At 36.7% G+C, this 14072-nt stretch overlaps 2 protein-coding genes across 3 annotated transcripts in view; one reads left to right on the forward strand and one right to left on the reverse strand.

Moving 5' to 3' along the window:
* Nucleotides 1–14072, reverse strand: part of LOC124638029 (adipokinetic hormone/corazonin-related peptide receptor variant I-like) — a 109913-nt gene that overhangs the window by 47632 nt on the left and 48209 nt on the right. For both annotated transcript variants that reach the window (XM_047174801.1, XM_047174802.1), the window contains exon 2: nt 12880–12930. The gene's annotated coding sequence lies outside the window, so the exon portion shown is untranslated. The remainder of the gene's footprint in view (nt 1–12879; nt 12931–14072) is intronic.
* On the forward strand, nt 1246–5387 carry LOC124638027. The gene has a single exon (XM_047174798.1). It carries the CDS (start codon nt 1350–1352, stop codon nt 5289–5291), a length of 3942 nt encoding a protein of 1313 aa, XP_047030754.1. The 5' UTR covers nt 1246–1349; the 3' UTR covers nt 5292–5387.

Here is a 14072-nt window from a genome sequence, read left to right on the forward strand (position 1 = left end):
AGGGTAGGTGCCTCGTGGTAAGTGGCGAGTGGGCCGGTGATGCTGGACCCACAGGGAGCGCGTGATCTGCGTTTAAAGTCCGCCGAGGTATCCTCACCCTTCTCAGCCGCTCATGTCCCTGCTGCCCTCTTGTTGCTTTTCAGTGACTGATTCCCGGGGGCCCAGTAAGTGAGTTGGCGAGTCTCCACCTGCCATTTTAACATGTATTTAATACATTGTCATCGGCAGGTGCCATAGTTCCCGTAGTTCCCCCATTCCTAGTCCACTAGCATCCCATCACAATAGCCCAAGTAGTTTTCATCCATAGTTAGCAATAGTTTAGCACAGAACCGGGGATTGTCCTTAGGTACATTTCTATAGTGTATACAGGGATAATCGTCGGTTTTGTGACACCATTTCATTAAAGTTGTCTCAAAAGGGCTTCAGCGTGTTGGCTTCGGCCCCACGTTCGCCTCTCAAAAATCCGGGACTCTGTAGTCCCGAGGTCAGAAAGAGACATACAAATAATAATAATAATAAGCCCCGCAGGGCATCTGAGGCGGATGACGGGGAGTAGCGACCCCGCGGGGCTATATATCCGAGTGCTCCAGGGAGAGTATACTGTCCCCCACCTCCGGCTTGCCGGAGTGAAGCATGACGGGGGATAGGTCTCCCGCCTCTTGGCTTGCCTTCATCGGCCGGTCAGAGTGGAGTCGCTAGAGCAAGGTTAGTCCTGCTCGGAGGGTAGGTGCCTCGTGGTAAGTGGCGAGTGGGCCGGTGATGCTGGACCCACAGGGAGCGCGTGATCTGCGTTTAAAGTCCGCCGAGGTATCCTCACCCTTCTCAGCCGCTCATGTCCCTGTTGCCCTCTTGTTGCTTTTCAGTGACTGATTCCCGGGGGCCCAGTAAGTGAGTTGGCGAGTCTCCACCTGCCATTTTAACATGTATTTAATACATTGTCATCGGCAGGTGCTATAGTTCCCGTAGTTTCCCCATTCCTAGTCCATTAGCATCCCATCACAATAGCCTAAGTAGTTTTCATCCATAGTTAGCAATAGTTTAGCACAGAACCGGGGATTGTCCTTGGGTACATTTCTATAGTGTATACAGGGATAATCGTCGGTTTTGTGTTACCATTTCATTAAAGTTGTCTCAAAAGGGCTTCAGCGTGTTGGCTTCGGCCCCACGTTCGCCTTCCAAAAATCCGGGACTCTGTAGTCCCGAGGTCAGAAAGAGACATACAAATAATAATAATAATAAGCCCCCTAAATTCCTACCTTACGTCCGCGTCGAACATCAGACCACGTGGGGGGCGGACACGTATACTATCGAAACTTATACGGCTAACAAGGCAAAGGTAACCCATTAACATGGAGACTCGTTCTAAAAGTAAACGTATAGGGCCGCTGCCCGGGGGCGATCGCCGGGGCACACCTGGAGCTGACGCTGGGTGTCACAGCATGCGAACCGTCAGCGGTGAGGAGTTGAACAGGCGGGCTCCCACCGACAAAGATACTACAGCCGACAACAGTGACGATGGTGACAGACATACAGACCGTACAGACACTCCAATAGAACCATTTAGCCCTAGTACCATTTCTTACACACCCTCCAGAGCATCATCACCATCGATACCATCGTCACCTCCCACACACTCATCACCTCCTCATACTAGTATGAGATATTATCCACCACTACCAGCTTTGAATGTTGCGCGGGGGGCAAGTGCCTTTTTGCCCGCGTCCACCAAAGCTGGAAAACCAAGAGTTCGCATGAGATGGAGCAAAGAAGTGAATACCTTTATCATGCGAACCTACTTTCACATCACCAAATTAGAGACCGACATGACCACTTACCGCCAACAGTTGCATGAACTTTTCACTCGACAGTACCCCGAAATTAGTGTCTCAGAACAACGCATTTCAGATCAAAGAAGAACAATAGTTAGGAATAAACTTCTATCCCAAGTAGAAATAGATAAACTGAAGGAAGAAGTGCGGGAACAGCTAGAGACTTTAAGTTATATTCCTATGACAGAAACACACACGGCAACACAAAACACAACACAAGTACAATCGCACTCACCTACTCAATCTCAAACGAACACACAATCTCAACCGTACACTCACACACCACCATACTCACAAGGCACACACACATCCACACAAACTGAAAACATTACCATAACGCTAGAAAACGATATCGAGACGCTAGAAAATTTCCATCAAAATCAGTTATCAGACACGTACATCCAAGAAATACACGAAAAACTTAAAACTGCTTTAACACAGTACTCGGGGATGGACCCAGCAGTTCGTCCGAAACTACCTAAACTTAAATACACACCAAAACTTACTCACTTAGTACGTATATTTAATACTATCATACTACACCAATACATAGATGAAAACATGACAATTATAGACATACACACACTGATATACTGCACAGCGCTAGTCATATCCGAAGAGCTTAATTATAAAATTACAGAATACACCGGCAACACAAGACCAAGAACAGTAAATAAACCACCATGGCAACAAAGACTCGAAAGAGATATCGAAAAATTACGAGCCGACTGCGGTAGACTAACGCAATATATAAACAACAATAGATCTAATAGAGTAGTTAAAAGAGTCGAAGCTATTTTCAAGAACATGACAACACACACTAGACACGAGAACGACAACAGAAAACCTGAGGAGTTCTTAGACACATTAAAACAGAAGCTCGCACTAAAAGTCCATAGGCTAAGGCGATACAATAAGGCACAAGAGCGCAAACACGATAACACCATGTTTGCTACTAACGAAAAGAACTTCTACAGAAACTTACACAAATCACAAATACACACAACAACTGACATCAACACTAACACACAATTACCAACAACAGAACAATTAGAATCATTTTGGGCTGGTATTTGGGAAGACCAGGTTCAACATAACGATAAAGCTAGGTGGATCACTGAGGAAACAACCAAATGGAATGCACTAGAAGAAATGGAATTCACAAACATTTCTGAATCAGATATTAATTACACTACAGCTAAATTACACAACTGGAAATCGCCTGGTATTGACAAAATACACAATTATTGGTACAAAAAATTTGACTCACTACACAAAATTATCGCAAAAAACTTCACAGATATAGTCCTAGGAAAACAAAACATACCTGATTTCATCGCAACCGGAATAACTTATATGCTACCAAAGGCTCAATACTCATCTCAACCTTCCCAATACAGACCAATCACATGTCTTCCCACAATATACAAAATACTCACCTCCGTACTCACAAATAAAATCAACAAGCACCTTGAACACCATAACATTATAGCAGAGGAACAGAAAGGGTGTAGAAGAGGCCACATGGGATGTAAGGAACAATTAATTATAGACTCAGTAATACACAAACATGCTACCACCAAAAATAGAAATCTGCACTGTACATACATAGACTACAAAAAAGCTTTTGATAGTATCCCACATACATGGTTAATCCAAATATTACACATTTACAAAATAAACCCTAAAATAATAGACTTCCTCCATCACATCATGGCCCGCTGGAAAACAACATTACACTTACATTACAACAACGACACTATCACAACACGACAAATATCTATTAGAAAAGGTATTTATCAGGGCGACTCCCTGAGTCCATTATGGTTCTGTCTAGCGCTGAACCCCTTGTCCAACCTACTCAACAACTGTCAAGCCGGATACCCTCTTAAACACACCACAACAGACGAAATCACAATATCACACCTCATCTACATGGATGACATTAAACTATACACAAAAACAGAGAGAGAAATGAAACAATTAATAGACATCACCACAGAATTCAGTACAGACATCAACATGCAATTTGGACTGGACAAATGCAAAACACTTCACATAATTAGGGGCAAAATAAAACCAGGAGACTACACCGTTAACACTTCAGACACAATTGCAGCTATGGAACCAACAGATCTGTACAAATACCTAGGCTATAAACAACTCAAAGGATTGGACCATACCTCTATTAAAAACACATTAATTTCAGAGTATAAACGGAGAGTGACCGCAATATGCAAAAAACAACTCTCTGGAAAACATTTCATCAAAGCATTGAACACCTATGCAATTCCAATATTGACCTACTCGTTTGGAATTATAAAATGGTCCAAAACTGACATACAACAAATCGAACGAACAACACGCACCACACTCACCAAACACAATAATCTTCACCCGAAATCCGCAATAGAGCGACTCACAATCAAACGCCAAAACGGAGGGAGAGGCCTAATAGACATCAACTATCTTTGGCAGAAACAAATTCATAGGCTGAAAACATTCTTCCACACAAAATCACACACCAGTATCATCCATAAATCGGTTACGCTAAATGATCACAACTTCACCCCACTCAACTTACACGAACAAACAGACACACAACACAACAACACTACTGACCCACAAATACAAAAAATAGAGGACTGGAAAAAGAAAGTCCTGCACGGGCGACACCCACACGACCTGGAACAACCACACATAGACACGATAGCCTCGAACAAATGGCTCAAAATCGGTAACCTGTTCCCTGAAACCGAAGGATTTATCATAGCAATCCAAGATCAGATTATTAACACCAAAAACTACAGAAAATATATTATCAAAGACCCCACAGCCACCAACGACAAATGCCGCAAATGCCACACACAACCAGAGACCATACAACACATTACAGGGGCATGCACAACACTCACACAGACAGACTACACTCACAGACACAACCAGGTTGCAAACATCATTCACCAAAAGCTAGCACTCAAACACAAACTCATACAAGACACAAACACACCCTACTACAAGTACACACCACAAACAGTTCTAGAAAACAATACACATAAACTTTACTACGATCGCGCAATACTAACAGATAGAACTGTCCACTATAATAGACCAGATATCACCCTTCAGGATAAAATAAACAAAGTCACCTACCTTATAGATATCGCAGTACCCAACACCCATAACTTACAAAAAACAATAGTAGAAAAAATAAGCAAATATGAAGAACTTAAAGAAGAGGTCACGAGAATTTGGAGACAAGATAAAGTATACGTAGTACCAATAGTCGTCTCCACCACGGGTGTCATACCCAATCACCTCCACCACAGCCTCAAACTAATAGAACTTAAAGACTCCATCTACATTTTACTACAAAAAGCCGCAATCCTCAACACGTGTCGCATAGTACGAAAGTTCATGCAATTGGACGAACATGGCATAACACCTCAACACACACAATAAACACACACATACACACTACACGCTACATTTACTTGGCACCCGCCCGTAAATGTAGTCAAAACTAGCCAAAAGGCTAAGAAGCAGAAATGTTTACCCCAAAATAATAATAATAGGTGGATGTCACATTGTAACCGTGAAACCACTTTTAAACACTACTCAAACTTGACACATTTTTATCACACATTATTTTATCTCTGTAGTCACATCTCATTAAACACACATCGCATCGTATTCTAGACATTCTAGACTATACTAAGAACTAGTTTTAGAGGTATGTTCTAGGTATGCAATTAGCTACCTGTCGATTAATACTGAATTAAGATTAATTAATTCAATAGTGTTGTCGAGTATAACTGGTGTACCTACCTAAACAATATCTATACCAATATCACGTCTAATACCTACAAGGTGTTGATTTGCATTTGTGCCATACTTCAGGAGGAGGACGTAAAATACGTAAATAATCGATTGGAATTACAGTAGACGGGAAATAGCTAATATGCACTGCTTTTTTTGTCATTGTAATGTCGTAGTATTTCAGAAGTAATCCAATTTTATGAATGAAATTTATGAATAATGGTTGCGTATGCTTTGTTTTTGCGTTTGTGTGAGAGCGCAGCACGGTTTTAAGGCCAGTAACACACGCGCCAAGTTTAAATACGGCTAAATGACATTGACGGAATTCCGAAAAAAATTAAAAAAAAAACGTACGTACCAATTTTTTTGTTGATTTGGGTCGAGAAACATTAGCATAATTACGTCCTTGAATATGGCACGGATGCAAATCAACGGCTTGTATTATAAATGCGAAAGTAAGTCCATCCTGTGTATCTTTGCATGTCACGGAAAAACAATTCTACCGATTTAAATAAAATGTGGCACCAAGATAAGTTATACCTGGTGCATTAGGAAACAAAGGCTTATTTTATTTAGGTACGGGAAATTCATGTGAATCTACGAAAAATAGCCAGTGTATTTTTATACACTACTTAGCTATTTTTCGATTAATCTTTTTGGATTAGGCTTAAACCACATAATCTCTTGTGTTCATTATTTTTTATTTTGTTTCTTTTCTTTATGCAATAGGTAACAAACATTTCAGACATATCAGATTCATTAAAAATGCAACGCAGTGAGTAGAAAACAAGTGAAGATTCAAATAATACGTCTGCTTGCAAATCTCCATTTTAATTTTAAACTGAACAGTTAAATAAAGTAAATACGAAAAGTATTTGAACTCGGGTCAATCTCTAAACTTCTATTGCAAATAAAATTGAGCGTATTCAATTCTAAATTTAATATTGGCTGTGTCTAAGATTAGTTTATTGAACATACAATTTCTATAAGCATTACTCAAATAATATGACAGATTTGAAAAATAAATTCTATAGAATTTAACGGTTTATTCGCTTGCAACTGTGTTTATGGTTAGTATTAAGGTTTTAGTTATATTGTTGAAGTATTAAAATAATTTTTAAACCTCGTTTAAATGTAGGTACTGTAGGTATACGACAAAATGTTTGGGTACAATTAGTATACAATATCATTTTACACAGTCATGACTAGATAGACATGCAACTTATTAGTTATTTCCGTGTTGGTTTTTGGTTTAACATATTTCAAAATAATTTTAATGGGTTTATAAAAAGTCTTAGAATTTTTAATATTGCTATATTACAAAATTATAAGATTTTTTATAAACCCATTAAAATTCGATCATAAACATCCCTAATTAATGCAGATGCTCACTCGCATTAATTAGCAAAGCAAAGTAAAATAAGCGAATAAATTATTCTAAATAGATAATATTACATTGACAAAACAAATTTTAAGGTTAATTACCAACGGATCAAAGTTGCGAGACACCATTTAATTAGAGCCACTTAAGATGATCCATCTTAAGTTATCCATTTATTAAACCAACTAAGTGTTCAAGATTAATCTAGCAATCTAGCTGTCACTATCTAGGTGAAAGTTTGATCTATCTCTCTGATGAAGGCTTTAAAAATAATCTCAGTAGGTACCTAGATCTGACATCGACTCAACGACATACCAAAATTATAAAACCCGATTATACATAGCTTCAGAAATGATTACCTAAAACTAACATGCCTCTTTTTATATTCTTATTTAAAAACCACTTTGCCCCAGACATATTTCTTGATATGATAAAATTGTAAGCATTTCCCTCTCTAGAAATGAATGCCCCCAGCTATTAATACAAAAGAAAATATATATGAACATGTCGAAACAAAAACTACGCATCATTTGGAGAGCTATTTTCGCCAAAAACCATACAAAACATCGCGTAGTTTCCACGTCTCAACATTAGAATACTACACGTTATCTCTCGTCGCCATCGCTGCGGAGTTCCAGAACAACTTGCAACGCGTGCTGGGTCGCGGTGACCCCAAAGGTCACTCGTTACTGCTGACACCTTGTTAGTCTCCAATCTGAGATCTTGACATACACGGGAAAAACACAAGTCTACGGTTCTTTACTACGACACGAGGGGAAAATAGATCTGTATCGTAGGTTACTATAGCTTCTGCTAGCGGTTTCACCCGCCAACTGTACAAATTTCTTCGAGTAACCATATGAAAGAGTAGCCTATAGCATACCTCAATAAATGGGCTATCTAACACTGTAAGAATTTTTCAAATCGCACCAGTAGATCCTGAGACAAGTGCGTTCAAACAAAAATACATTTTCAGCTTTATACTTCTAATATTAGTCTGAAGACGGTCCTTGAAAGTTCTCGTTTCCAACGTCGCGTCGCAAAGTTCCATTACGAGTCGAAATGTTCTAGAAGCTGAAAGACAATAGAACATTGAAATACATGTATCAGCACGGTTTACAAGTTTGCAGAAAGGAAGTTCCCGTCAAATTGGCTGTCTTACTTAGAACTGAGAAGTTACTGGGAAGCCCTTTTTGCAAGTTTTTTAAAGCACATTAATGTCATTTCTTATTTGTATTGTCTTTAGTCTTTTTCAACAGTTTCTTTTCAATATTTACTCATTTCTATATTATTACATAACGTAAATACTTAAATTTTTCAATGGATGTAATTAACTAATCCCTGAGGAGAGTTTAACAAAATTATATTGATTATAGTTAAAGAAACATTACTAATTCTTAAGTTTATAAAAATAAAGGCTATTCTGCTCTCAGATACGTATATATTGATCTATTTACCATAGCAAAGGGTAGTTTAAAAGCGTTCCAACAGAGATGAGTTGCGGTTCCCAAAGAGCTTTTCCAAGAACTGTACATATAAATTTATATAAGCAACTAACAGTAAATTACAAAGTGACTGTTGGCAACAAAACTTATAGGCACGATCATTTCCCAAGACGCTGATCAAAATGGAAAAGTGGTGACTAATTAAAAATTGGTTTTACATGAATAATATAAAATTTCAACATAATCTACATATTTTCCTTTTATCTCCCACATAATGTATTGTCGCGATATTTACTCGTATGTACTTGGTTTCGTTAACTCTGTGAAAATCATCATTAATTGATAATGATCAATTTTTTATTGGCATTAAAATAAGGCACAATTATATTGGAAGCCCTGGCTCCTGAGCTAGGTGAGACCTGTGTCACAGAAGCCAGAGTAAAATATTATAATATAATTAATTTGGTTTTAATTGACAATTTCTGATTACAAAATGAGTCATGTACTCAATAATTACACTACACACACAGCTTGTAAATAACGACGTAATTCCCGCTTCATGAGGATAAATTACCAAGTCAAAGAACTAAGTAGGTATCTCAATTTATATAGAAAAAGAAAGAGCGTTTGTCTAAGACAATTTACTTTTACACGTTTCTACGGTAAAGGCACGACCACATAACTAAGAAGAAGCATTTGTTTTTATTTATTTTATACATTGCTAAGTTAATTACACATACCTCATGGAGTAGATTTCATACTGTGGTATAAAACCATACCACATTATTAAATCTATAAACTGACTGACTGAAAATATATGAACTGACACAAACTATAACATAACTCGTTGATAATTTTAGTAATTTTATCGCAATTTATACAGAATGGAAAGCGTGCTAAATGTAAACGAGTTATTTTCTGACTTCAATGGTTCATATTTACCCGTCTTTTTTCTTAATCTTATTTCGTAAACTATATTCTTACGTGTTTTATTTATCACACAGTGTGTTTGTCTCTTAACATACACAAATAGATAAAACGGCGTTCAGTTGACAGTCGCCGGGAGGTGTCAAATTGAGCTTAATTTTTCAGACACCGGAATTAAGTACACAATTTTGGATGAAATTAGTTTGATGCTAGATTATTCTGTCAAGTTCTGGTCGTAAAAGTACGTTGTAAAGGTGGCCAGACAATTTTTATGTAGGTATTCCTTTTCTTATAATGTTTACTGCAAAAATCTGTGAGATGGCGGCAGATGGAAGATGGAAGAGTAAGGAAGGACAAAATATGCTAAACCGACCCGATATAAGGCAGGAGGATAATATAGTTTTGCTGTGAATTAGGGTTGTTTCCTAGTATTCATTTAGTTAAAATTAAATAAATGCACCGAAAGTTCACAAAACTAGAAACACGATAAGCTATATTATATTATTTATAACTGACCATATATTTTTGACGACCTCTTTTTTTTGACGACCTCTGTGGCGCAAAGGTCACCAAGCCGGACTGCCGAATCTGAGGTCCCGGGTTCGATTCCCGGTTCGATCGACATTTGTGTGATGAGCATGCTTGTTGGTCGTGGTCTGGGTGTTACAATATGTATTTATAAATATGTATATATGTAGCTATATGTAGTTTATCAGTTGTGTTAGCACCCATAACACAAGTTAATTAATAACTTAGCGTGGGGCTAACCGACCGTGTGTGAAAAGGTGTCCCGACATTATTATTATTGTCCCGACATTATTTTTTAATTAATTTATGAAATTTTAATTTTGAGCCTGTGACGTCACGCCATTAAAAACGACGAGAAGAGACCGATGACGTCATCCTTTCTATATTTGACAATGACAAGTATTTGACAGTGACAGATATATCGAAATAACCTCAGAATTAATGTTTTGTTTACTTGCTTCTGTGAAGTTCTGTGTCTTAATTGCATTTAAGTGATACAACTGCTAAAGAATTATGGAGAAAGCATTTATGAAAGCTGATAGTTCCAATCTGCCAAGAGTAGACTCTTTTATGGTCGCTCAATTCTTTGCCAATAACCAAGATTTTTATTCAGCGGTACGAGGATGAACAGTTTATTTAGAGCACTATAGTTCGGCCATTCAGAGAATGCGTTCCTGACACGTCGCGATTGAACTGACGACGTAACTTTGCAATGGCGTTGCAGTTACGATAAAAATATTTTTGCTGGTTGTTTACCGTTTTAACAATTGAGGAGCATTAAAACAACATTATTATATCAATAATCAATGAATGTAGTTACGTCGTCAGTTCAATCGCGACGTGTCAGGAACGCATTCTCTGAATGGCCGAACTATAATGGTCGTATTTCTACAGTCTCGCACAACACAAACCTTGTAGACATTCATTTAATTTAAGTTTTTTGAAAAATCATCAAATCTTTTCGAACGCGGACACAAACATAACCTCAATATAAATAAACACAAACTTTACGTTTCTTTGCACCATTTCATTTTTCCGCGTACACAACTCAAAACATTTGAGGTATTTTATTTTTGTGCAAATGTATAAAAATAATCTATATGTATAAAATATTATAGTTTTTGTAGCTATTTTATAAAAATACATTATTAAAATTAAGAAATCCATTAGTTGGTATGTTAGTTTTTTCTCGTTTTCTCTCCTTTCAAATGTAAAGGAATGAACAGAGAATGTTGACTGCACAGTCACGTGATCTAGCGTTTTCTGAGCAATATTTTAAGACAAATAGAAAAACATGTAATACATAAAAAATAAAAAGATTTGAGACGAAAAATGAAAGAGAGGGTGATCTTAAAATTATTTAGAAGCTAGAGATCTAAATAGGTTTCCGAAAATTGGAAACAACCCTATTAAGCAAGAGATACTTCATACCCATGTGTTATTTCATAAAGTCTACCAGTTGTAATGTGTATCAGTTATCAATAGCTAAACTAGAATTTTTATTTGTTTACCCTATCGTAGTGTAGTACTTACTTCAATTGATTTGCTTACCTGATAAAACAATCCAGATATAATATTGCTTACGTGTATATAGCAGATAAAATCCCCTGTATTCCTGTGTATTGTCGTATGTGTAATCTATAAGCTGTGCCTCCAAACTTATTGAACCCAATATCTATTGATGTTGTCCCATCGTCCCATCCGATAGCCGGGTCACACCGTGACCTTCCGAATAGAGATATCGAGAGATTTCATGTTTTTCAATGCTTGTCTCGTCGATGTTTTTAATAATATTGTTTGGTGAGTGCTTTAAGTGCATGTGGTAATTAATGATACAATAATCAAATAATTATCTTTAAAATTGTAGAATGTTCTAACTTTAAAATTTATTTTTGTATGTCCCATGTTTTACGTATGTCAAAACAGAACAGTCTCATATAATACTTTTACAAAGCCATGCTTAGGCTAAGAATTACACTATTTCAAAATGTTTAAAAAAAGGCTAAGAATAGTTGAAAACGACTATTACTTTTCTATGATTTCTTATGTAGGTAGTGATAATGACTAGTAGTCTAACTATTTTGATATAAATTCTATGTGTGGTCTACATGCTATATAAACATTAATCTTATCTGTCTAAAGTTTGAACTTTCTGGGTCATTAAAAAATGTCTGCGCCAATTTGCATTTTACATTCCAGCTCAATAATTAGAATCATATTCACAAAAACATACAATAAATACCCCACGTTTATTCAGAGTTATAATTAAGTCAATATTATTATATGTAAATACTTGAGAATAAAAACAAACAAATAATCTCTAATTAGTTCAAACTTTCAGACATGTTCACGTTTTCAGACACGCTTTTAAATTAAAATAAAAACAAGCTGATGTAATTTATTTTCCTCCTACATTGTTATGTAAAAGTTCAGCAGTTTTATCATTTTATTCTGGCTAGGTGAAAACTTGTATAAACAAAAGCTGAAATGCTTTCAGACAAATTGTTAGACGAATGACGTGTTCAAGGCTGTCTACAATGCTACTGAATTTCAGGTACACGTATGAACGTGAATTATCTTTTTTCTAGCTGAGCTTTCCAACAAAAAGTTCAATTTTCTAAAAATAGATAAGTACAAATCTGTTTTAGTAGCTTCTGCCAGACGTTTCACCAGTATGCTTTGGGATATAGGTACTCCGCGCATTTTCCAATTGGTTCTGTTGTCACTGAGATTATCAATTTTAACCAAACAGCTCAGATTGATAATGTAAATGTGCAGTTAGTGTGACGTTTCATAGGTGGGCAAAGGCCTACGTGAAATAAAAAGATTTTGATTTTTTGAAATGTTTTCTTGTATCCGTATCTTACCTGGGATTTCAGTCGCTGTGTCTGAGTGAAATATATTACATAACGATTTAAGTTTCCTTATAATATTGTATTTATTAACTCACCAGTAAAATTGTCAACGTAATCAGTAACAGCTGTTACAGCCTCCTTTGAACCTGAAACAATAGAAATACGTAATCGTTATTATGTTTACTAGGTCGGTTGCATCATCTTACTACGAACGTCGTAACCAATCAAATATGTCTTCATTATGATTATTATGTGACGTCACAGTTAATTTGGTGATAAAATAAGACGAAATCAAACAGCTCTGAGTCATAAATAACTCATTCAATAACAAAGCTACTTTGTACCGTTTTATGATTTTGCCGAAATATCCTGTAATTCGTTGCAATAACTGCACTGTAACATGAACTTTCTCTGAAAAGGCTGTACAATAAAATAAATTATAAAACTGATAGGTAGTTTCGTTCTTACAGAGGTTTTTGGCACTATTGAATGAAGGAAAATTTTGTTAAGGTACCTTTTTTTTAACGACGTCAAAAATCATCAAATGATCCCTCCCACCGTGGGTTAGCAGCGGTGAGGGAGTGTCAGACTCTTACTGACTAAAAACCGTCGTGTTCCGTCGTAGGCCTTTTAAGTACCAGGCCGCGGTAACTCTTTCGAACAATCCCACAGCCATGAATTAAGTACCTCAACTGTTCTTAAAAATTAAGAAGCTTCAACATGACACATGAGAAAGATACAGGCCTACATGCAGCCTGTAGCACACTTCTTTATTAACATACCTTTTGCTATAACATTTACTCTCGATTCCGACGTCAATTAGAACTTGTAAACAAACATCTTACATGGTATAAGCTTAATTTATCTGCCGAAGGGTGTGTTGTAATCAATTTCGTGATTAACGACTGAGTAAATTATCCACGTTGGGAGTAGGTGCGTAATGAGTAGCGTTATGTAAGCGCTTACAAGTTTACCTGAATATTTGCCATTCGTTAAGACTTTTAATTAATTTCACGGATATAGAACTGCAGAAAAGCAGATAAAAAAATAAATAAAGGCGTCAAATAACAGATTTAATACACCAAATATAAGTCACGTATGAAAAAAATATATTTCTCCATCTTAGTTTCGGTTCATAAAATAATTAACAATGTATGACACGAAAATCACGTATAATAAGCGTGTGATGATATCGTTAACCCGTGGTTAATTAGGCCATAGGCCTTGTTATTAAATATTTTTTAGATAAGCCTGCTTTGGTTTCGGGAAGCGTGTAGATAGAATGTAA

Source organism: Helicoverpa zea, chromosome 17 (assembly GCF_022581195.2).
Source record: "Helicoverpa zea isolate HzStark_Cry1AcR chromosome 17, ilHelZeax1.1, whole genome shotgun sequence".
Taxonomy (NCBI): Eukaryota; Metazoa; Arthropoda; class Insecta; order Lepidoptera; family Noctuidae; genus Helicoverpa; species Helicoverpa zea.

Excerpts from the sequence above, each read along its gene's own strand:
- LOC124638027 (XM_047174798.1), top strand. The coding sequence starts at position 1,350 with ATGGAGACTCGTTCTAAAAGTAAACGTATAGGGCCGCTGCCCGGGGGC.